Below are 27,337 nucleotides of genomic sequence, written 5' to 3' on the forward strand. Positions count from 1 at the left end.
TACATTGAACAACTAATGAAATTAAACAATGCAGTTGAAGAAAAGCGGCCCGAATTGACAAATCGAATATGTGTTGTATTCCATCATGACAGTGCAAGGCCACACACATCTTTGGTCACTCAGCAAAAATTATTGGAGTTGGGATGTTTTGCCACATCCACCATACAGTCCTGACCTTGCACCATCTGATTACTTTTTGTTTCGATCTTTACAAAACTCCTTGAATGGTAAAAATTTCAATAACGATGATGATGTCAAATCGTACCTGATTCAGTTTTTTGCTAATAAAAACCAGAAGTTTTATGAACGTGGGATTATGATGCTGCCTAAAAGATGGCAAAAGGTCATTGATCAAAATGGGCAATACATTACAGAGTAAAATTATTTAGTTCCATGAAAAAATTGTCTTTGATTTTCTAAAAAAAATCCGCAATTACTTAGTTGCCAACCCAATATTTGGATATTTTCAAATCCTTAAGCTGACGTAGAAATATATGAAATTTAAGAAAAAATTAAAAAAAAATGCAGTTAAAAGTTGTTTAATTTTTAAAAATTGATGAGATTCTATATATTTAGAACTGCTGTGATTTAGGTGTCAAAGTGCCCTTAAAAATTCATGTCCTTCTACATGAGAATCTACTTAGATTATTTTCCTTCTAATTTAGGAGCTAAAAATGAACAACGGAGTTTATTTTTAGCTTTATTTAAATTTTAGAAAATGATTAGTCATCGGAGTTAAAGTAATAGAAATGATAAATATCCATAAAAAAATAATATCGTTCTGTATTAAATATATTTTTTTAATTTATCACATCTATAATTTCTTTAGAAGGCACTGAAGACCATTTTCCTTAATTTTCCATCATTGATTTACAAGGGAGGTAATAAAATCAGTGGGAATTTACTTTAAGTTTAATTTTTTACAATTGGTAGTCATAAGAAAAAAACAAAAGAACATTTTCTACATTTTGGAATGAAGAGCATGTTAAAGAATTGATAAGAAACTACACGGTAATTAATAATATGTGTGACAAATTTCATAAAATGATTAATCACTGAAGTTAAAGTAATATAAAAAATAAATATCCATAAAAAATAATGTGTAATATGTAATAAATATATTTTTTTAATTTATCACATCTATAATTTCTTTAGAAGACCATTTTCCTCAATTTTAGGAAGTAATAAAATCATTCAGAATCTATTTTGAGCTTAATTTTTTACAATTTGTAGTCAGAAGAGTATAAAAAAGTTAATAATAATCCATTTATTACCATTTACTCCATTTATTACCATTTACTTTATTTTCCTCCAGAATAAATTTTATTCTAAAAAAACTGAAGACTTTAAATGTTAGCAACCCTGCATTTCAACATATTTCCTTCGTTGTTCCAAAACTGATCATCTAAAATGTTAAACAGCATTTATTTAGATATTCTCAAATCCTTAAGCTGATATAGAAATATATGAAATTTGAGAAAAAATTAAAAAAAACGCAGTTAAAGGCTTTTTAATTTTTAAAAATTGATATGATTATGTATATTTAGAACTGTTGTGATTTAGGTGTCAAAGTGCCCTTAAAAATTCATGTCTTTCTACATGAGAATCTACTTAGATTATTTTCCTTCTAATTTAGGAGATAAAAATGAACAACAACGGAGTTTCTACACTGTGAGAATTGTTATAGACCACTTTGATGTCTGTTAATGATCATTGTGGAAACAATATAGATGATAATTTTTTAAAAATTAATAAGAATTTATACATTAGAACCACATGTACTTCTACGTGAGAATCTAGATTACTTTCCTTCTAATTTAGGAGCTGAAAATGAACAACAACGGAGTGATTCACCTAACTTAACCATTCGAATTTAATACTGAGTGGAAAAATGTATTTATTTATTTGAAATTTTCAATTATAACTTGTTTTTGGTTTTCTAACTTATTGTGAAGAAAGTTTTTGTTTCTAGTACCGTGCTGTAACAGGTCTCTTATTGAATGCAACACATCGTAGGGATCGACTGAATTTCACTCGAGAGTATCTTCATTGTGGAGAAGCTGAGTGGAGCCATATATGGTTTAGTGATAAGTATAGGTTTCCTTTAAATAGCGATGTTCATCGTAGATGAGCATATAGACGACCAGGGGAACATTACACTCAATGTAATATAGCTGAAACTCTTACTTTTGGTGGAGGAGCCGCAATGGATTGTGGAGGCACTAGTTTGGAGGCACATACAGAACGGGTTGTCATTGCTGGTAGAAGTTTAACAGCTGATAGGCATATAAGGGAAATCCTAGAACCTCATGACAATGCCTCACACTGTGATAAGTGTTAGAGACTTCCTTGATGAGGTAAATATTCCGCTGATGAATTGACCAACTAGAAGTCCGGACTTAAATCCAATTGAAAATATATGAGCCACACAAATAAGAACATTAATTTTAAGTATGAAGCGATGTTGTCAAAAGGTCATTAACGCTCATGGTGGAAATATTCTATATTAGTGTAAATAAACTTAACTTTAAAAATGATAAAATTTTGTTATATACAATTATTTTTCTAATAGCTTTGTATTTTTTTCATTTTCAATGAATATTCATAAATTTTCCTTAAAACTATATCTTTAAATGGGCCACAGTGTGTATTTAAGAATTACACAAGGAAGTTTAAAACAGATATTAATTTTATACAAACCAATACATAATCGATCAATACAATATTAACAAACCATTAGCATGTGTATTTAAATCGGTCGTAAAATATTTGCTCCGAATTGAGTCGGAAGATCATCATTATTGACTTCGCAAACATCTCCGATCCGTGTGCAAACCGAAAAAACAGGTCTGCAAAGCACATATTTGCCGGACTTTAATAGGCGTGCAAAGTGCTCAATAAATAAAACTAATTGTGCACTTCTGAAAGGCGGAATTCTCTCAATATTGTTTGCCGTACGTTCTTTATTGTCCCTTTATAGTGTGTTCTATTTTGTCGTTGTGTTTATTTAGCTCATTGTATCGCCTATAACACAGCACGTTGTGCGACAACAGAAAAGCCAGTTACCTAAAGCAGTTTCCATATAGTCGAATTTTTTATTTTTTGCGAAATCTCTTAAACTGCGGCTTTCGCGGTTCGAACACCGTCCGATTTTAAGGCGAAAGTCCGCGAGATTTGCCAATGCGAGAACAAAATAATGAGTGCATTAGTTGCAAGTGGTCGTTTGTTATTTTTTAATGCAAAAGTTATGCCGCAAACACGTTCGAAAACCACAACAACTTCGTTATGTTTCCATCTACGATTATATTTTATGTCGCCTAAATTCTAAAATATATGGGACGAAGAAAATCATTATTATTAATTAATTGTAGCACACCTAAATGATATCACTAATTTGTTTCCAAATGTATGGTACAGTTATAAAATGTCAGTAGGGAAGATAAATATAATGGAGTTTGTACCTAAATGGTTTTCTAATTAGTTTTTTTAAATCTATTAATGGAATATTTAAGATCTTAACATCTACTAATTATGTATTTATACGTAACAAACAATTTTTTCACTACTATTATCAACATGTATATTAATAAATATCTTTTTTGATTGTAAACAGAAAATGGCATTACTAACATATATTATTAATGCCTCTAACATTATGAATGTACTTTATTAATGGCATACAATTTATCAAATCTTCTGGAGATAAATTGATTGTGTACATATGGTTCATGAACTATTATTAAAGATATCCAATTTGCAGGTGTATTCCGACTGTAATTGTAGATCTGTATTAATCATTAAATCTATTAGTTAAAAAATCTATAAAAAATAGTGTTTATGTTATAAATACCTTAGGAATTTTATTTGTTTCGAACACAATCCAGTTGGGATTCACTAATAAACGGTACGGTACGAAGTATATATACATTTATAGTACATAGTATATCATTTACTCCACGAATAATTTTTCTACACTCTTGAATGAGGAAAATTGAAGAACATTTTCCTGAATTATTCATCGTTAATTTATAAGGGAGGCAATAAAATCAGTGAGAATTTACTTTAAGATTATTTTTTACAATTGATAGTCAGAAGAGTATAAAAAGATAATAATAATCCATTTACTCCATAAGTAAAAATTACAAAAAAATATTTTTTATACTGTGGAATGAGAAAGATGTTAAAGAATTGATAAAAAACTACAGGATAGTTCATATCTGTGACAAATTTCAGAAAATGATTAATCATGGAAGTTAAAGTAACAGAAATGATAAATATCTTTAAAAAAATAATATTGTTCTATATTAAATATATTTTTTTAATTTATCACATCCATAATTCCTTTGGAAGACACTGAAGAACATTTTCCTTAATTATTCATCGTTAATTTATAAGGGAGGCATTAAAATCAGTGAGAATTTACTTAAAGCTTAATTTTTTACAATTGATAGTCAGAAGAGTATAAAAAATAAATAATAATCCATTTACTCCATAAGTAAAAAATTACAAAAGAATATTTTCTACACTGTGGAATGAGGAATATGTTAAAGAATTGATAAAAAACTACAGGATAGTTCATATCTGTGACAAATATCAGAAAATGATTAATCATGGAAGTTAAAGTAATAGAAATGATAAATATCTTTAAAAAAATAATATTGTTCTATATTAAATATATTTTTTTAATTTATCACATCCATAATTCCTTTGGAAGACACTGAAGAACATTTTCCTGAATTATTCATCGTTAATTTATAAGGGAAGCAATAAAATCAGTAAGAATTTACTTTATGCCTAATTTTTTACAATTGATAGTCAGAAGAGTATAAAAAGATAATAATAATCCATTTACTCCATAAGTAAAAAATTACAAAAGAATATTTTCTACACTGTGGAATGAGGAAGATGTTAAAGAATTAATAAAAAGCTACAGGATAGTTCATATCTGTGACAAATTTCAGAAAATGATTAATCATGGAAGTTAAAGTAATAGAAATGATAAATATCTTTAAAAAAATAATATTGTTCTGTATTAAATATATTTTTTTAATTTATCACATCCATAATTCCTTTGCAAGACACTGAAGAACTTTTTCCTCAATTATTCATCGTTAATTTATAAGGGAGGCAATAAAATCAGTGAGAATTTACTTAAAGCTTAATTTTTTACAATTGATAGTCAGAAGAGTATAAAAAATAAATAATAATGCATTTACTCCATAAGTAAAAAATTACAAAAGAATATTTTCTACACTGTGGAATGAGGAATATGTTAAAGAATTGATAAAAAATTACAGGATAGTTCATATCTATGACAAATTTCAGAAAATGATTAATCATGGAAGTTAAAGTAATAGAAATGATAAATATCTTTAAAAAAATAATATTGTTCTATATTAAATATATTTTTTTAATTTATCACATCCATAATTCCTTTGGAAGACACTGAAGAACATTTTCCTCAATTATTCATCGTTAATTTATAAGGGAGGCAATAAAATCAGTGAGAATTTACTTAAAGCTTAATTTTTTACAATTGATAGTCAGAAGTGTATAAAAAGATAATAATAATCCATTTACTCCATAAGTAAAAAATTACAAAAGAATATTTTCTACACTGTGGAATAAGAAAGATGTTAAAGAATTGATAAAAAACTACAGGATAGTTCATATCTGTGACAAACTTCAGAAAATGATTAATCATGGAAGTTAAAGTAACAGAAATGATAAATATCTTTAAAAAATAATATTGTTTTATATTAAATATATTTTATTTTAATTTATCTCATCCATAATTCCTTTGGAAGACACTGAAGAACATTTTCCTCAATTATTCATCGTTAATTTATAAGATAGGCAATAAAATCAGTGAGAATTTACTTAAAGCTTAATTTTTTACAATTGATAGTCAGAAGAGTATAAAAAGATAATAATAATCCATTTACTCCATAAGTAAAAAATTACAAAAGAATATTTTCTACACTGTGGAATAAGGAAGATGTTAAAGAATTGATAAAAAACTACAGGATAGTTCATATCTGTGACAAATTTCAGAAAATGATTAATCATGGAAGTTAAAGTAACAGAAATGATAAATATCTTTAAAAAATAATATTGTTTTATATTAAATATATTTTATTTTAATTTATCTCATCCATAATTCCTTTGGAAGACACTGAAGAACATTTTCCTCAATTATTCATCGTTAATTTATAAGATAGGCAATAAAATCAGTGAGAATTTACTTAAAGCTTAATTTTTTACAATTGATAGTCAGAAGAGTATAAAAAGATAATAATAATCCATTTACTCCATAAGTAAAAAATTACAAAAGAATATTTTCTACACTGTGGAATAAGGAAGATGTTAAAGAATTGATAAAAAACTACAGGATAGTTCATATCTGTGACAAATTTCAGAAAATGATTAATCATGGAAGTTAAAGTAACAGAAATGATAAATATCTTTAAAAAATAATATTGTTTTATATTAAATATATTTTATTTTAATTTATCTCATCCATAATTCCTTTGGAAGACACTGAAGAACATTTTCCTCAATTATTCATCGTTAATTTATAAGATAGGCAATAAAATCAGTGAGAATTTACTTAAAGCTTAATTTTTTACAATTGATAGTCAGAAGAGTATAAAAAGATAATAATAATCCATTTACTCCATAAGTAAAAAATTACAAAAGAATATTTTCTACACTGTGGAATAAGGAAGATGTTAAAGAATTGATAAAAAACTACAGGATAGTTCATATCTGTGACAAATTTCAGAAAATGATTAATCATGGAAGTTAAAGTAACAGAAATGATAAATATCTTTAAAAAATAATATTGTTTTATATTAAATATATTTTATTTTAATTTATCTCATCCATAATTCCTTTGGAAGACACTGAAGAACATTTTCCTCAATTATTCATCGTTAATTTATAAGATAGGCAATAAAATCAGTGAGAATTTACTTAAAGCTTAATTTTTTACAATTGATAGTCAGAAGAGTATAAAAAGATAATAATAATCCATTTACTCCATAAGTAAAAAATTACAAAAGAATATTTTCTGCACTGTGGAATAAGGAAGATGTTAAAGAATTGATAAAAAACTACAGGATAGTTCATATCTGTGACAAATTTCAGAAAATGATTAATCATGGAAGTTAAAGTAACCGAAATGATAAATATTTTTAAAAAAATAATATTGTTCTGTATTAAATATATTTTCTTAATTTATCACATGTATAATTCCTTTAGAAGACACTGAGGACCATTTTCCTCAATTGTTCATCGTTGATTTATAATAATTGTTTTGTTAATTTTTCATAAATATTTTATAATTTTGTCTCCTACGTTATTTGTCTAAAAGCTGTTTTCAGTTAAAAAACAATAATATAAATAAGGTAATAAAATTAGTTAATCGACACATTATTGCACTTCCAAATTATAAACTGACGTAACACACATTGTTTACGTAATTTGGGACTTATATATAATGTAAGAAAAAAACGTTAACTCTCATCTGGTTACAACAACTGTACATCCTACTAGAATATTCATAAAGTCGGATGAAATGTGACCCATTGAGATCAGATTTATGAAAAACTCGGTGTTTGTGTTTTGTCTGAAACGAATTCCTGCATAACCACACCGGCGGTCCCTCCCGGTACGTCGCATCTTGTTAACACGGAACCGATAAAATATTTTTAAAATCTTTCGCAACCCAACGTCGCCCAGTATAGATATTTATAGAACGAAATTGAACTCGGAGACATTTATTTGATTACATAAAGTGAAATTCGTAAAAACGGGCAATGTGGGTAAAACACGTTCCATAAACGTTTGCGCCGTTTACTACGAGGCTATTTTGTAATCTTGTACAGGTGTATAACAAATCCATTTTTTCTTAGTTCAATGTAGTAGACAATATTGTTCACTAATTTACATTTCGTTCAGGTCAATTAGTGATAAGAAACAATATTCTCGTGGTGTCATTTAACTGTTAAAGCATCAGGCACGTCGCAAACAAAAATCTGGTCACGATTGGCTTTTTTCTAATGTGGGTAATTGGCAGTTTGGAATTCATGTGTCGTCATTTTATTTAGAATTAGGCCCGGTGGTTTGGGCGAAACGGTTTCAACCCGCTTTGTCGTGCAGATAAAATAAAAAAAATTGTATATAACTTGTTATTTTCGTATAAAGTTGTTAATATTTGTACATAAATATGTGTCACAATTTATTTAAAAGTGTTATTAAGTATTTTGTTGATTTTGAACCACCAAATAAACATGTTTATATTAAAAATCTATTGTGTTTAGGTGCCAGAAAAAATAATTTATGATTTTGACGTTTATCTTTGGAATAACATATTTTTTGTTCAACACAATAATCACTGCTATAATCAACAACTTTTTGCTCCGTTCCGCAAGCAAATTGATGGCACGAGGAAAAATATCTGGATTCTTAGAAGTGAAAAAAAAAAATCAACGTCAGTTTTGACCTTCTTTCTTTAATCAGAATTAAACCGTCTATTACGATGAGGTAACCCAATTTCTTTTAGAATCTAAAAGTAAAATGTGATTTTGAGTTGTCAAGTCGAAGCAGGGTGGCTTTTCGATTGTATGAAAAAATTTATCTTTGACTATGTTTCTCATGAAGACTTTAATTTATAATTTTAATGTGGAATGTAATTTTAATTACCAAAGTTGATATTTTAGTACCTACAGAATTTTTGAGAAACGTCAAGACAATTTAAGATGCTCTAGGTAACTTAATTTATATAGAATTTGCCAACTTTTTGAAATTCATTAATTGAATCGTCTTTCTAATAATTGATTGATCCATCAGTGTTTATTGATTGATCTCTTCCAAACGTAATACAACTATAATAGTGTAACTTCATCACTTTACAGCATCTTTCCTAAAATTTTTAACCAAAAGTATTTAAAGTAATAAAATAATAATTAAAAAAGTTAAAATCTACTCAATTAAATCACGAACCAATAACGAAAACTGATTTTCCCAATGTTTAACATTTTTCAATACTTTCAATTTACCCTATTAGCTGTCTTAGGTATAAATTTTCATATTTAAAACAGATGATTTAGCATTCCCTGTGTAACAATTGGTTCAGTTACTTTTTGATCAGTTCAATAGTCAATTACAATATACAATTACAAATCACCTTATAAATGTTCAAAGTTCAATGTAACATAACGTGTGTTTAAAAATAAGTTCATTGTTGATAAATATTGATAAATTACAGTTCTTAGATAAGTGGTAACAAATATTATGAAATTTACATATAATAAATTATCAATTGCAAATTTGAATGCAAAGTTTTATAAAGATAATGTAGAAAAATTGCAAAATTATGCTAAATTTGAAAAAATCACATGTCACTATTAAGCTTTTTATTATTGAAAAGTTCAACAGTTATATTTATTATGAAATAAATACCTTCATATTTTGGGGAGCCATCCATCATATAATTTTAAAAAATCATTATTTTGATTAATTTTACGAAAAAGCTTAAGTTAGAATTTCTAATAGATTTGCCTTTTATTAAAATAATATAAACATTCCATTCTCTCAAATTATTGTGAACAATAACAAAACCAAATTTGTTAGAATTTAAATAAACGGAAAAAACAAATAAAAATGTTAAAATATAGTTAAAAATATACTTAAATAAATCATGATCAATAATTTTTCCGGTGTTCCACTTTTTAATGTATTAAATTCACACTATTACGACTTTGACATAAGCTTTCAAATTGAATCAGGAATGATTTATACATGTTCAATTTTTTTTGATCAATTCAATAGTTAATTACAAAGCATCTTATAAATATTTAAAAATTTAGACTACAAGATAAGTGGTAACAAATATTTGGAAATTTACATAAAATAAATTATTAATTGCAGCTTTGAATGTAAAGTCTTATAAAAGTAAAGTTTAAAAATTGCAAAATTAAGCAAAAATTTTATATATCACATATCATTATTTAGCTATTTATTGTTTAAATTTTAATTATTATAAAAAATACCAAAATATTACATCCATTTAACATTTAAAAAATACATAAAAATTAATTTTAATAATTAAAAATATAAATAATTGAGTCCATTGGTTTCTGATTAATTCAGTAGTTGCCATATACTACAAATATATAAGTTTAATGTGAAGTCGAATCTCAAATATAAAATACTACTTTTCAATATAAAATATGTACAAAAAGTTAAAATCATTTGTTGATAAATATTTATAAATTATATAACCTATATAAGTGGTAACAAATATTAAGAAATTTGCATACAATAAATTACCAATTGCAAATTTGAATGCAAATTTTTATAGAAGTAATGTTGATAAATTGCAAAAATATGCTAAAACTTTAATGACTACGTCGCTTTTAAGTTTTTTTGTTCTTGACAAGTTCAACAGTTATAATTATTATGAAATAAAAACCTAAATATTTTGAGGTACATTCATCCATCATAACTTGAAAAAAAATCAATATTTTAATTAGAATTTCTAATTGTTTAAGTTGTTTTACAGATTTGCCTATTATTAAAAACAACAAAAATAGTCATTCCTTTCGAATTTTTACTTAACCAGTTATGTTAAAATTCTGTAAAATCAATATTCATATTCATGTCCATAAAACAATCTTTGGATTATAAATTCAGATTCGTCAAGTTAGCACAGCATAAACGATTAAATGATTTTTTTACATAAACACACAAAAATTCATAATGGATTAAATGAAAATGGCTTCGGAGTACTCACAAAATAAAGAGGCAATCAAAACTTTTCCTGATACGACGTGGATCTTATTACGTGTAATGATCTTATTTAAACATTATGGGTGACGTCTAATAGAAAATTGTATTATAAGGACCGGGTGCAATTGCACCACTTAATGACCACAACATCAACGTCCATTAAATTATCATAGTTACATTGTGATGTGGACATTTATTTATAACTAGGCGGCTCCATTAAGACGTCACTGCAGCAACATGATTAAGTCCGACAACGGTACCATAATATAATTTCATTCAGAATGACGTACTTTTAAAGTTTTTTCGTCAATTTGTTAATTTTGAAAATTAGCACATTTTTAACTGTTAGAGTACTTTGACGAGCGCATTCCAAGTTAATCATATTTTTTACTCAGTATTTAGTCCTTTATTAACTTTTTTTACTAAAATTTAACTTGGTCGTTAGAAAACGTAATTTTATTACTAAATCAGTCATAAATTATTGTTGATTAGGTTATAAATTAACTAAAATATTAACACTGGGACACCAAAGAACATTTCAACATTAGTCACAACATCAAAGTTAATTTATATAACTATACTTCGTTAATTTATAAATTATTCGGTTATAAATACCAAGAATATGGAAATTATATATACTATTTACTATATTTTTTATGATTTGTACGTTCTTAATTCAAATAAATTTAATCTAGTCACTAATCTTACTTTATTACTTTTTAACAGTTTAATAAACTCTTATATATTTTGACAATTATCATTTAATAATAATTAATGCTGTAAAATAAATAACAAATAAAACTATAACATTGTAACTAGAACTTTGTCCTTTTTTTAGATTTAAAATTGGATTAAAATTTATGTATAAATAATTCCAGTACATTAACCAACACACCATGAAGGTTAAATCCATGAATCTATATAATTTTTGTAAATTAACGATTAATAAAGTATACCATCTAATAATAAAATTGGTGGAGCGTCACTGAGGCCGTCCATTTCTGGATTTGGATAACGGACATTTTATTCAAATTATGTTTTTGAAACTATGTCTATTATATACGTAGGTTGTAGGTAGATAAGTTGATCTAATAAATTTGTGCATTTGAAACGATTGTTTCAGAATTATTAATGGTATAAAACCTTTTAACAGATATAATGAGGTCATTTATAAGAAAATAGCTTAGTTACACATTTTTTGGTATGGATTACACTTTTAATTATATAATTCTTTTCTTTCTTTCTTTTAATTATATAATTCTTTAAAAAAAACTAAAGCAATAATAGTTAAATAAAATTAAAGAATAATAAAATAAAATTAAATATTACGTAAAGTTTCTTTCCTAACTGTTCATTGGAGTCTCCATAGATACAAATTGAAAATACAAATATTTGGTTATATTTATGTAAATAAATAATTAAATATTTTAAAATAACTTGAATGTAATGTTTACAAAGAAATAGTCAAATATTTGTTTCGTTTATTTTCCGTTTTCAGAAAATATTGATTAAAATTGTTCTAGTTTTATTTATTTTATTATATATTATCTTATATTTAAAATTATTTTTATAAACTATTAGCCGTTATCAAAAATCTATTAACTTTTATTTTTTCTTTATTTCAATTAAGATTTTAAATATTAAAACATATTCTAATTTTTAGTTTTGAAATAATCTGAAATATTAATCAAAGGTATCAAAATTAAAAAGAATTAATCTTTCCTAACTAATGCTTTGAATCATAATTAAGTTGTTTATGTAATTTAGATATTTTTAACATTTTCTAATACTATTACTAAAATTGTAAAATAGCATTTTTATACTAATTTTAATATATTGTGTACACACAAATTTAAAACTACTGTTTCTTATACTTTTTTATTTGATTAAATACAAATAGGTTTAACAATATTTTTTTACTACTTTTACTAATTTTTTTGATACTTTAGAATCATTTTAAAGAATTATCAACAATGTTTTAAATATACTTTTAGTTCTTATATACATTTGATCATCATTATATTGTTATTTAAATTTAAACACAATAAATATTTATTACTTTTAAGTAATTAAAATGTATTGTGTTGTTTTATAACAATAATTTCCATAAATTTAATTATGTTTTACTTAATTTTATCACACATTTTAACATTTTTAATACTCCAATTTTAATGTTTTTTATTTTTGAATATTCAAGATATTTTTAAAATATATTTATAAAATTTTATTTATATTTAAATAAATAAAAATTTTAAGGGCTTTTGTAAATTCTAAAATTTATTTTATTTATTTATTTTGAGTTTTAAATAATAATTATAGATTCAGATATAAAGTTCTAAAATTTCAACTAAAAAAATTAAGATCTTTACATTTATATAGCTAAAAATTTTAATAAATTTAAAAAATTACAATTTGCAAGTAATATTTAACCTTTTTAGAGGATTCAATCAAAATTATTGAAAGTTTATGTAAATTTTAAAATTAAAACAAAAAGATTTTTTTTGAATATTTATTTAAATTTAAATAACTAAAACTTTTAATACATTTTTAAATTTTCACAATAAAAGTAGACAACAAAAATATTAACCTGCTGAAAAAAAATTAAGCTTTCTCGAGGTTTATATAAAAATTGTTTTAAGATATTAAGTGATTTTAGTAAATTCTAAAATTTATTTATTTCAATATTTTAATTAGCAAGTAAAATTTAAACTTTTTAGGGGATCAATCAAAATTATTTTTAGATATCAAAATTTTCTAAATTATAAAATTATAAAAAAAGAAATTTCTTTGTGATATATATTTATATTTAAATAACTAAAAATTTTAATACATTTTCAAAATTTCAATAATAAAAATAGAAAATAAAATATTCACTTTTCAGGAAAAATTTAAGCTTTCTTAAGGTTTGAGCTTTTTGTAAATTCTAAAATTTATTTTAAAATATTTACATTACTAAACAATCTAATAAATTTTCAAAAGTTCAACAATAATAATTAAAAACTAAAAAAATTATCAGCTGGAAAAATTTAAGCTTAGATAGAATTTAGATATTAAGAGCTTTCTGTAAACTCTAAAATTTATTTTAAAATGTTTATATTTAAATTACTAAAAAATCTAATAAATTATTAAAATTTCAGCAATCAAAATTAAAAACTAAACAATTTCTGTGCTGAGAAAATTTAAGCTATTTTGAAATTTAAATAAAAAATGTCAAAAGTCTTTTTTAAGTTCTAAAATTTCAATGAAATGAAGACCTTTAGATTTAAATTTTAATATTTTTTTTTTAATTAAGTTTGAATGAAAAATTATAAAATTATAATAAAAGAATTCTTTTCGAATATTTATATGTAAATAACAATAAAAACTATAAATTTTTCAAAATTTCAAAAATTACTAACAATCAATTTTCAATATTTCAACAATAAAAATAAAAAATAAACAAATTCAAAAATTTGGGTCTTGTTTAATTTTTTTATGTACCAAATAAATTCCAAAATTTCTACCACAAAAAACGGAAGCAAAAAAATAATATTCACCTGCAAAAATCATACAATATCCATAAATCGTCAGTTCACAACAAAAAAAAAAACCAACACGGGTCAGAAATAAAATCACAGACCGTCCTCCGTCCGACGGACCCCCCGTCAAAGACGCACACACGCGTGTGCGTTACCCGTACAGGAAAAAACGACGCGCGGTCCACGCAGGGCCTCTGGCGTTGATAAACTGGTGCTGTGCCGGTGTGGCTCGCGGTTCCGCGCCCGGGCTGCCTATTGTGTACACACACACACACGTTCGACGCGACCACCTTCCAACTGAGACCGGCACGACTTTATAACTTGGTAGTTTCGCTATTATCGCGGGATGCTACCGCACCGTTTTGTTTCCTTCTTTCGTCCGCGGCCTTTTGGGTCTCCGTCGCCGCGCCGTTTCGGCGACGCCGCCCATCCAATGTGGAAGGCAAAGAGTGGCCGGGATGGTGATGTCCATATCGCAGACTGCGGTTGGTCGATGTTTCCCATCTACCTACGGAAACCAATGTTTTCAATTTTAGATGAAATATTTTTTTTTTTCCATTTTTTACATATATAATTTTGGTAAATCCTAAAATTTGATTATGTAATTTTAAAAAATATGACATTTTATAATAATGAAAAGTAAGGATCAAGATTTTAATACAACTTTTAAGATTATTTAATAAAACAATAAATAATAACTTGTCATTAAATTTAACAATTTTTGTTGTTTATAATTTTTAAATTATTTTTTTGATAATATATTAATTATAAAAAATACATTAACCTATAATTTTTTTATAAAATTTGAAATAAATTAATAATTATAAACAATAATAGATTAATAAAACAACTGAACCTAAAGAAAGTAAATAATTAATTAAATAAAGAAAATATTATATAGATCTCCTTATCTCTAACAACTTTCTTATTAAGGTTGTTAAAAGGTTGAACATTTTTTAATAATAAATTTATGTTAATTTCTTCAAACTATGACCTCCGAAGTCTTCTAAACGATAAGAATTATGAAAAAAATGTAAGATACCTTTTTTGTAGAGCGTTCAATTTCCTACAAAAATATAAATAGAAATTTTCTATACGATCTAATAACGGCGAGATATGGATTTTCTAGATTATGTTCCAATCAAAATTTGAATTTTGCATTTGTCTCCATAAGAGTGAAAGAGAAAGGAATACATATTCATGAGTGTTAAAGAAGGATGAAAGTAGAGGTCTGTGAATGCTGTGCACTTTCAATTGTTATTTCTAAGATTCACAGTTTTAGATAGGAGAAGGGGAAAAATTGGACTTTTGTTGTTTGAGAATGATTTCAATAAGGTTTGGACTGACGATTATTTTGTTCAGTTTTTAAATTCGTTTAATATTCAAGTATATATTTGTGGTATTTAGGAAAATGTCTTAAAGTTCACATTAAAACGAAAAATTTAATTATTATTATTGTTTTATAGTATCATTTTAAAAATAATTTATTTATAATAATTTTGAATCAATAAATAAAATTTTATGTATTTGTTAATCCTTTAAATCACTAAAAATATAAAATAAAAAATTTCTAAAATATTAAAACATCACTAAAAATGTAAAAAGATAAAACCTCAAAAAATCGTTAAAACACGAAAATCACTAAAATAGAAATATATTACTGAAAATACTAAAAAAATAATTAAAAACGTAAAAAGTTACTGAAATTTCAAAAAATCATTGAAAACACAAAATCTGTAAAATATAAAAAATCTCTAAAAATTAAATATGATATGAATATACTAAAAACTTAAAAAGTTACAAAAATTACTAAAATTGTAAAAGTTACTAAAATCTCAAAAAAAAAAATCTAAAAACATGAAGCAGCACTAAGTAATAACACAAAAAGTTACGAAAACCTCAAAAAAATCGTTAAATTAAGAAAATCACTAAAATTTAAACATGTTCCTGAGAATACCACACAAATAATTAAAAACGTAAAAAGTTACTAAAAATTAAACAATAAAAGTACAAAACAAAAATATTCACTTGCAGGAAAAATTGAAGCTATTTAGGTTGATATAAAAATTGTTTTTAGATATTAAGAGCTTTCTGTAAATTCTAAAATTTATTTTAAAATGTTTATATTAAAATTACTAAAAAATCTAATAAATATTCAAAATTAAAAACTAAACAATTTATATCAAAAGTCTTTTCTAAGTTCTAAAATTTCAATGGAATTTTTTTAAGATTTTTACATTTAAATAACTAAAAATTGTAATATTTTTTTAAATATCAATTTGAAACTAAAATTTAAGCTTTTTAGAGGTTTCAATCAAAATTGTTTTAAGACATTAATTTATTCTAAATTATATATATATATATATTTTTTTTTGAATATTTTTATTTAAATTACTAACAATCAATCAATTTACAAAATTTATAAAATTTGAGATATGTTTAATTTTTTCTTGTAAAAAAAAAATAATTAAAAAGTTACTGAAATCTCAAAATATCATTGAAAAATATAAAAAAAATCTCTAAAAATTAAATATGATTCAATACATAGACACTAAAATCTGAAAAATTACTAAATAAAAATCTAAATATAAAAAAAAAACAAAAAGTTACTAAAATATCAAAAATCGTCAAAAATACAAAAATAAATAAAGATATAAAAAACTGAATATACTAAAATCTCAAAAAATCATTAAAAACTCATAAGACATGAAAATATTAAAAACGTACCATTAAATTATAAAATCTTAAGATACCTAAAACTTCATAACATTAAAAACACAAAAAAATTACTAAATACAGAAAATCATTAAAAATATAAAAAATATAAATATACTAAAAACTTAAAAACTAGTGAAGCCTCAAAAAATCGTCAAAAACAAAAAATTACATGAAACATGAAAATATTAAGAGTTTTCAAGATCATAAATTTAGAAAAGGTTACTAAAATCTCAAAACAAAAAAAAGGGGTTAAAACATGAAAATCACTAAAATATTATTGGAATACCAAAAAGATCATTAAAAACGTAAAAAGTTATAGAAAACACGAAATGTGTCAAATTCCAAAATATTTCTAAAAATTAAATAAAAACAGTAAAATCGCAAAAAATTACTCAAAATATAAAAAAATTTAATGTTCATAAAAGTTATTAAAATCTTAAAAAATCGTTAAAAACACAAATAATTACATAAAACGTGATACTGTTAAAAATGTACAAATTCACTAAAATTGAAAAGGGTTAATAAAAATATAAATAAATACTAAAACAAAGTTCATCACAAAGTTGTTTACTCTGCCAAGTAAATTGTTTTTACATTATAATATTAATAGTTCAAATTACACAATGAGAAGAGTTTTAATTAATTAAAAAACAATTCAAAATGAAAGCCATAAATTCGACGAAGTTATCTTGCCTATTTAAGAATTTCCACCTTGTCGAAGGTACTCTAATTTTAATGGAATCTTAAGTAGTCTTTTTAATCAGTTAATCTGATTTACGATCTCTTGGATGAATAAATCAATATTTTTTAATACGTTTATCTCAAACAAACAATAAAAGAATTTCTAGCGTAATCTATCGGAGACTTTAATAGGCGGTAAGAAATGAAACCTTTTTTTAATGTTGTGTCAAGTTACATTGGTGATGAGTTTGTTTATAGGGATTATTATTAGGATTATTTTATTAAAAACAAATGTTAGTAATTTGGAACAATTAATAAAAACACTAAATAAATAATTAACAATTAATTTGCGTGAAAGCAAGAAATTATTATTATTATTTTATAATATTTATGTGTCAACATATTTTTTTATAATTGTTATAATTTCATGTATAGTAAATGTACTTTTAAAATTCAATTATTATAATAAATTGAATTGTACAATAGAAACAAGATCCAGCAACCCACACATTTCAATTACCTTCCCATAAATAGATAAAACCATCTTACAACGGACGTACGTCCGATAACTTCACATGCCCATAACCTTCTACTTCAACTTGTCCACATACACAAGAGAAGAAAGAAAGTGCAACAAGTTAATGTCTGTCACGTGCCCATAATTCTCACCGGCTTCCTCGGACAAGTACCGTTCGCAAAGCGTTAATTGCTAATTAGAGTTTAGTAGGTTACTTTTTGTTGAATAATTGAATAAGACATCAGGACGAGAGCCGGAAGATGTAGGGTGGAGTCGTGAGATTTTTTTCCTTCCATTGTTTATTATACCATATTGTCGGGGAATGAAAGTATTTCGTCCGGTAAAACTAACAAAAGCAGTCGTAAATGATTCGCATAAATAATTTGTTGTGTTACGATATATTTCTAATGGGTGATGTAATTTTAACATAAATTTAGATTTTTTTATAATTAATGGAATATATAATAGTGGCATTGACAAACCAACTATTTTTTGTAACTTAATAATTAATTAACTGTTATGAAATTACTGGTATGTATTTAGGGAAAATGCGGAATAGACTAACGCTGATTTCACATCTTGAGTTTTTGAACCTAGGCATTAAAAAATTAAAATTGATTGACAATCAATTAATAATACATTACATTAGGATTAGGAAAGATAATACCTGTAGGTAAAAATATCAAATTTTAATTTTCCAGGTACATATAGAACGGAATAAATAAGACAATCCTTAATGAGATGGTACAAATCGATTTCCAAAAGAGTACCGAACTAACTTCAAATATTACCGAAAATGTCTGACTTTAAACAAGAGTATAAATTGAGGGAAGAAAATGAATTGCGCTTCGAAATTGAAGGTAAAAATCAGATAGTGAAAATAACTCTCATTTCGGGTACTGCAGAGATTTTCGGCACCGAATTGGTAACCGACAGAACCTACGAATTCCGTACCGGAGCAAAAATCGCAGTGTTCACGTGGCATGGTTGTGTCATAGAAGTCATTGGAAAACCTGAAGTAATCTACGTGTCAGAGGAAACCCCGATGATTTCATATGTTAACTGTCACTTAGTGCTGGAATCTATGAGGTCTGCCTCCGAGTTGAACAAAAGAGGCCCTGTTGTCCTGGTCGTGGGACCCAAGAAAGTTGGAAAATCTACGTTGTGTAGACTGTTGTGCAATTATGCTGTAAGGTCATGTCGCAGGCCTCTGTACGTCGATTTGGATGTTTGCCAGAGCTCAATAGGCGTTCCCGGAACGATCGGATGTCAACTCGTTGAAAGAGTTGCTGATGTCAACGACGGTTTCTCCCAAGAGTCCACGTTGGTTTACAATTTTGGACACAAAACCCCTGAAGCAAATACTACTTTGTATTCCCAATTGGTGGAGCAACTAGCGAAAGATGTCAACGAGAGACTGACGCGTGGTGCCATGAAAATCAGACAGTCAGGAGTTGTGATAAACACATGCGACTGGATCAAAGGTGATGGGTACTCTCAATTACTGAACACCGCCAAAGCTTTTCGGGTTGATGTCATCATGGTGCTGGACCAGGAAAGACTCTACTACACATTGTTAAAGGATTACTCCGGACTCGGTCAAGTCGTTCACCTCCAGAAGAGTTCGGGGATATCATCTCGATCCGATGAGATGAAAGACACAACACATTCTTTGGTAATGCGTCGCTACTTCTACGGAACACCTAAAAATTCCATGTTTCCCTATACCATCCGCTTGAAATTCAGCGACGTAAAGATGTTCAAAGTCGGGGACCAAACTTCGTCAAATACAGAGGATTTAACTAAATTAATTCCCCTTGCACCTGGTTACAAAGTGTGTTACCATTTATTTGCTGTGTCTTCAGCGATGTTGGTAGCCGAGGACCTCACAACCAAACATGTGCTTGGGTTTGTATGTGTGAGTGAAGTTGATGTCAAAAGGAAAACTTTGAGCATACTCTCACCACAACCCGGACCATTGCCCAGTAACATTTTATTATTTTCGGAATTTCAGTTTATAGATGACTGTTGACCAAAATGTATTATTAATTGTATTAATAAATGTTTAAAATAAATATTGTTGTTTATTGTTGTAAAAATGTAAATTAAAATCTGTAAATACTACATGAGATATATTATATTAAATACCCACAAATTATTATATATTTATAATTTAATTCGATTTTTCAAGGTATTTCTTAAACACCACGTATATTTCGTCCAGTAAAACTGTCAGAAGTAATTATAAATGATTGGGGTGATGTAATTTTAATATAATTTTGAATTTTAAGGAAATTAATGGAATATATAATAGTGGCATTGACTACCTATTTTTGTAACTTGAACTCTTACATTATAGTCCAATTGAAATTCAAATACTCAAGAATAAAAAAGTTGTTTGTGTGAACTCTAATATGTTATATCATTAGGTAAAAACAACATTATAGAAGTCATTTTAGAAAAGAATATCATTTTTAAAAATTATGGTATAATTTATATACAAATTAAAGAAAGGAAGTCGTCAGTTGTGACAAGATTGGTGAGACTGTATCGGATCTCTCTGGTGGAAATTTTTTCAGCTTTCGTCCAGTCTAATTTAAGCTAATGTTTAAGTTAATTATGAAATACAATAAAAAAAACACTAATGGTAATAATTAAAATAAATTTTTCCTCAATAATAAGTTTAAATGTTTCTCACGATTTTTAAAATTAGGTGATTGTCTGATTCAGTCTGACAATAATAATTACAATACTAGTTACTATTAACTAAAATTTAAATATATAAAATATATCGAAGTAATTGTTCAACGTATCTCTGCGAGTGACCTTCTTGCAGAAGTGCCAAGGTCCTAACAACTTCATCTTGATTGAGATTATTCTTTGTACAACAGGTCTTCCAAGAGCGTGGTTGTTCATGACACAGCACAGCGAATTAAACGAATCTATTCTGAAACATTTTATGATAAATTAGATATTAAAAAATATAATAAAGAAGTTTTTTATAATATTAAAATGTATTGTAGTGTGTTAATAATGTGTACAATATATTAAATATTAATACCTATTGATATCTATCAAATAAATCAAGAGAACAATTATAGATCACAGTAATACCAGATTTTATTACATTACAGTTTTAGACATTGTTGTAAGAAATGATTTTAATGGGTGGGTTGACCTATCCGGATTGGTATTAAATATATGGTTATGTCTTATTTTGACTATACTGATGAGGAACTAAAAGAAATAGGATGTCCCCTTATTGTAATTCTCCTATATTCGTATAAGGGAATTTAAACTTATTGGACAAATATTGCTCACAAGTACCTCTCCAAGTAACATACTTACCATATATGCAGAACCATATATGTATCCTCATAATACGTCTATTAAAAGTTAGTTTTTAACCAGAGGCAGAATTGATGGGATGGAAAATGTTGATCCTTAAAAAATAGATTATTACAATTAACCGACTATGGTATATCACAGAAGAAACGGGGTGCCAAAATTGGATTCTTGTGGCATCCTAGAGAATGTCAAGTCCAAGTGTTCACTTACTAAGACATGAAAGCAGCAGTTAAATAAAGGAATTGTTAACTCCAAGTTTCAAAAAGTCTGTATAAAAAATGAATATTTGACCACCTTTATCCATTTCACTTGACCCATACTGAGTAAACACTCTCAAGTTAGTTAAAGTTGAACAACGAATCCGTGCTGGTTGGAAGACAGATAACATGTCACTTGATGAGAAGTAACGTCTTTACTTCGTTGTAAGGTTAATCAATTTCAATTTATGTTTGTTTATTGTTAGCACACTTTCGACACCTTTTTGATTACTATTTTTTAGCAGTACTTTGTTTGACTACGGAATTTTGAAGATTAAATATTTTAAACGTATTTATTTTTATCCGTAACTATTTATTGTTATAAAAATCTGTAAATATGGAAAAGAAATTCAAATAACTATAACTACAACTTCGTTGAAGAATTTAAATTTAAACGTAATTTTTTCAAAATTATAATAAGAATATAAGTGTGGATATCATAAATTGTAGACATTCAAATATTAATTGAATGTTATTAATAAGACCAGAAAAAATATATATTTTGTAATATTTTACAATATGCTATAAAACTGTTTACTTTTGACATAAGAATTCTAAGAAATAAATTGCTAAAAATAATTGTTGATGCAAACAAAATTATTCAAATTGTTGCATATCATAAAAAGTAACGACCACCATGTTCCTCAAATAATGCCATATAATTATGAGGCCCAAATAGTAATTTCAGCACATATAAATTTCTTTTCTAATTAATTCGTCAACATTAATTCAATTTATTCATACCGTTAAAAAATAGATACAGTACAATTAACACATTTTTGCATTCGGTTATGATAAACAGTCACCATAAAAACATAAACGGACCCCGAATTCCGCGATTTCAAAATATGACTTTTAATTACCATCTGAAATATGGTACTAATTACATATATTATCCTCCTGTTTAGAAACCACTCGTCCTTAACTGTTTCGCATTTCGTTGAAATATGTAAATTATTTACTTTCAATATTTTTTTCTTCCAATAAATGCCTAAAATTAAGCATATTAAGATCTAGGTGGGCCCCATTTAGGTTTATTTAATAAAAAAAATGTGAATTTGCGGTTCTTCGACGTTTTAAGATAAAACAAAATCATTTACATAATCTCATAATTAAAATTGGAACAATTTTCGATTGATTTTGATGGTTTAGTTTGATAAATTATAATCAATAAATTAGTAACTGGTTATAATTTTTATGTGTTCATCCTTGAACAAAAAATAATTAAAATAATTCCGGTTTTCTAGAACCAGAAAATGCTGGTTTTTAGTGGTTTATGTTGGATTTTTTTGTTACTAGAAATTATAATATTGAATTAATTTAATTTAATTATTAATTAAGTTAATCCCTACATACCTACGAACTCTTGATAATCTATTATATAATATATCCTTAAATATTATCAGAATTTACAGGTACACATAGAACTGAATAAATTCTAACAACCCTTAATGACAAGACACAAATTGAAACTATCGAAAGTATCGAAACAACCTAAAATCAAATATAAAATGTCCTACTTAAAACAAGAGTACAAACTGAGGGAAGAAAATGAATTGCGCTTCGAAATTGAAGGTAAAAATCAGATAGTGAAAATAACCCTCATTTCGAGTACTGCAGAGATTTTCGGCACCGAATTGGTAACCGACAGAACCTATGAATTTCGTACAGGAGCAAAAATCGCACGGTTGTGTCATACAATTAATTGGAAAGCCTGAAGTAATCTACGTGTCAGAGGAAACCCCAATGATTTCATACGTGAACTGTCACTTAGTGCTGGAATCTATGAGGTCGGCCTCCGAGTTGGACAAGAGAGGCCCTGTTGTCTTGGTCGTGGGAGCCAAGAAAGTTGGAAAGTCTACGTTGTGTAGACTGCTGTGCAATTATGCTGTAAGGTCATGTCGCAGGCCTCTGTACGTCGATTTGGATGTTTGCCAGAGCTCAATAGGCGTTCCCGGAACGATCGGATGTCAACTCGTTGAAAGAGTTGTTGATGTCAACGACGGTTTCTCCCAAGAGTCCACGTTGGTTTACAATTTTGGACACAAAACCCCTGAAGCAAATACTACTTTATATTCCCAATTGGTGGAGCAACTAGCGAAAGATGTCAACGAGAGACTGACGCGTGGTGCCATGAAAATCAGACAGTCAGGAGTTGTGATAAACACGTGCGACTGGATCAAAGGCGATGGGTACTCTCAATTACAGAACACCGCCAAAGCTTTTCGGGTTGATGTCATCATGGTGCTGGACCAGGAAAGGCTCTACTACACATTGTTAAAGGATTACTCTGGACTCGGTCAAGTGGTTCACCTCCAGAAGAGTTCGGGGATATCATCTCGATCCGATGAGATGAAAGACACGACACATTCTTTGGGAATGCGTCGCTACTTCTACGGAACACCTAAAAATTCCATGTTCCCCTATACCATCCGTTTGAAATTCAGCGACGTGAAGATGTTCAAAATCGGGGACCCAACCTCGACAAATACAGAGGATATAACTAAATTAATTCCTCTTGCACCCGGTTACAAAGTATGTTACCATTTATTTGCTGTGTCTTCAGCGATATCGGTAGTCGAGGACCTCAAAACCAAACATGTGGTTGGGTTTGTATGTGTGAGTGAAGTTGATGTGAAAAGGAAGACTTTGAGTATACTCTCACCACAACCCGGACCATTGCCCAGTAACATTTTATTACATTCGGAATTTCAATTTATGGATGACTGTTGACCAAAATGTATTATTAATTGTATTAATAAATGTTGTTAATTGTATAAATAAATATTGTTGTTTATTGTTGTAAGTATCCAAAATGTAAAGTTTGTATAGTGTCATTGACAAACAAAATTCTTGAACTTCAATCTAATTTAAATACAAGTTCTTAATAATTTATATGAAATCTAATTAATCTAATCTGTAAAATGATCAATATCATATGTAATTGATTTTAATTGGGAGTTGAAGCAAGAATCAATAATAATAAAATGGAAGTAATAATTAATAATTTAGGAATATCAATCGAACAGATCTAATGTAAAATATTTTATTGATACAGTCTAAAATATATCTATAGTTTAAAGAAAAAAATAATTTTGTTTCATCTATTTTCTAATAAATTAATTTCATATGAAATAGAAGTAATAATTTGGAAATATCAATTAGAGATCTTCTTCAGAAAGAGAGATAACTTTTAAAAGATATTTAAAAAAATATATATTACTTAAAATTCTTGAACTTCAATTTAATAATTTATATGAAATCTAATTAATCTAATCTGTAAAATGATCAATATCATATGTAATTGATTTTAATTGGGAGTTGAAGCAAGAATCAATGAGCAACTTATATTAATAAATAATATATTTATTTTTAAATAACCATCTGGCATAGGTAACATATGAATTTATGAATAACAAACGACACTATTAAATTACATTTTCCAATATTATATTTTAATAAGTTTATAAGTTTCCAATAATTTTGCATTAAATATTATTGACCTTGTTTTACGAGTTTACATTAAAACTTGAGTTTATTTATGGTCTGGTACATGGTAAAATATTAATCCATTCCAACAGAATGGCGATTAGCTTCGTGTTTCATCACACCAGAGTATACATCATGTTCATACACACCTGTAAGTGTAATTAGAAGGTTTATCACTGCATTAGATCATATTCTTTGCTAATTACTTATTTTTTCTTATTAAATTTACGACGTTTTACATTATTTTATAATAAATAAATTAAATTAGAAAGCATGCTAAAATTGATCAAGTAGTAATGACGTTAAGAAAGACATTAATATTATTATGCAAATACTTAAAAGGTGTGCATTGTTTAAAATTGTTTCTGTAATTTTTATTGTTGAATATAAATATTCAAAATTTACTTGTGGATGGGAAGTTATAATTTTAAAATGTAGAAATGTTTATTTCAAATTTAAAATGTAATTGTTTTTTAAAATTTTCAACGTTGTTAACACACCTCTGTAGTTAAAGCCATAATTATGATGCAAATCCATGATTTATGACAAGACGTACATAAAGTTGTAAATGAGTCTATTGTTTTTTTTATTCTTGATTGATTGACGAATTTCTTTCGTCCTCTAATTATTTCGTCGCATTCTTTAATCGTCTCAGGATCGCACAACACCTTAATCTCGTTGCGTTCCGCGTTACGAACCTTTTGAACCCGTTAAACAAAGACTTTCTCACAGACTCATTTCTCTGTGTCGTACGAGAGGTCACTAATTCCACTATTATGACAAACTAAGAGGAACGCATTAACACTTCAACTTACACTGTTAACGACCACTGATTTATATGAAATGTCTTGTATTTTTTTAAAAATGAATTAACCAAACTATTTATTGTCGTCGTTAATTAAACGGAGGTTTCTAGGAATGAGGTGCATATAAGATGAGGTTCTCTTATTAGCACGTTTCGTATGTAACGAAGTTTTTTATTAGCATCACATGTAATTGTGAAATGCTTGCAAGTTTACAAAGAATCTTATAAGTACATATGTAATTAATTAATTTCATATACAATAGAATGGAAATATTAATCTGTTAATTTTGAGTTAATAATTCAGGAATATCAACTGAAGATGTTCATTATTGATAGGACAGACTTCTAAAAGGTATGTCTTGAAAAAATAAATTTTAATTTATTATTGCTTTATAGGAAAAAGTAATTTGTATTTGTGGTTCATTTATTTATTATTAATAATAAGTATATATGTTTTAATAAATTTTGTATGAAATTGAAGTAATAATCTGTTAATTTTGAATTAATAATCCAGCAATATCAACTGAAGACGTTGTTCAGAGAGAAAATGAATTTTTTTAAAAAATATATATTAATTCAAATACTTGTTATATATGTAGTCTTCTAAAACATAAATATTAAGTTATTATTGTTTAATTTAATAATGACTGAGAAAATTTGCAATTTTTACAAATGTATTGTAATTATTTTTTGACAACCTAAAACATATTTGTTGTGTTATTGTTCAATTAAATTATAACTGAAGAAAACTGTTAAATTTTCCAAATTGTAAAATATTTATAAATACACTTGAAATAACTTATAGGAAAAATATTTTATTTACACATCTTAAATATATTTGTTTAAAGGAAAAAGTCGTGTATGTTTCTGGTTTATTTGTTAATTATTATCAATAATAAATAAATATGTAATTAATTCATTTCATATGAGAGGGAAGTATAATTTGTTAATTTTGAATTTATAATCAGAAATATCAACTGAACATGTACATTGGAGAGAGGGAGGACTTTTATAATAATAAAATGGAAGTAATAATTAATAATTTAGGAATATCAATCGAACAGATTCTTTTACAAATCTAATGTAAAATATTTTATTGATACAGTCTAAAATATATCTATAGTTTAAAGAAAAAAAAATTTATGATTTTGTTTCATCTATTTTCTAATAAATTAATTTCATATGAAATAGAAGTAATAATTTGGAAATA

At 26.4% G+C, this 27,337-nt stretch overlaps 3 protein-coding genes across 4 annotated transcripts in view; 2 read left to right on the forward strand and 1 right to left on the reverse strand.

Annotated features, from left to right (window-relative positions):
* LOC109606826 (zinc finger protein 83-like) overlaps positions 1–14,632 on the reverse strand; it is a 60,965-nt gene extending 46,333 nt beyond the window's left edge. For both annotated transcript variants that reach the window (XM_049966540.1, XM_049966539.1), the window contains exon 1: positions 14,331–14,632. The gene's annotated coding sequence lies outside the window, so the exon portion shown is untranslated. The remainder of the gene's footprint in view (positions 1–14,330) is intronic.
* Positions 14,633–19,024: 4,392 nt separating this feature from the next.
* On the forward strand, positions 19,025–20,260 carry LOC109601516 (protein CLP1 homolog). Its single transcript, XM_020017759.2, has one exon. The coding sequence runs from the start codon at positions 19,025–19,027 to the stop codon at positions 20,258–20,260; it is 1,236 nt and encodes a 411-aa protein (XP_019873318.2).
* Positions 20,261–23,344: 3,084 nt separating this feature from the next.
* LOC109601518 (protein CLP1 homolog) lies at positions 23,345–24,566 on the forward strand. Its single transcript, XM_020017761.2, has 2 exons — positions 23,345–23,473; positions 23,547–24,566. Exons 1-2 carry the CDS (start codon positions 23,345–23,347, stop codon positions 24,564–24,566), a joined length of 1,149 nt encoding a protein of 382 aa, XP_019873320.2.
* Positions 24,567–27,337: the final 2,771 nt, after the last annotated feature.

Source organism: Aethina tumida, chromosome 4, assembly GCF_024364675.1.
Source record: "Aethina tumida isolate Nest 87 chromosome 4, icAetTumi1.1, whole genome shotgun sequence".
NCBI classification, from domain to species: domain Eukaryota; kingdom Metazoa; phylum Arthropoda; class Insecta; order Coleoptera; family Nitidulidae; genus Aethina; species Aethina tumida.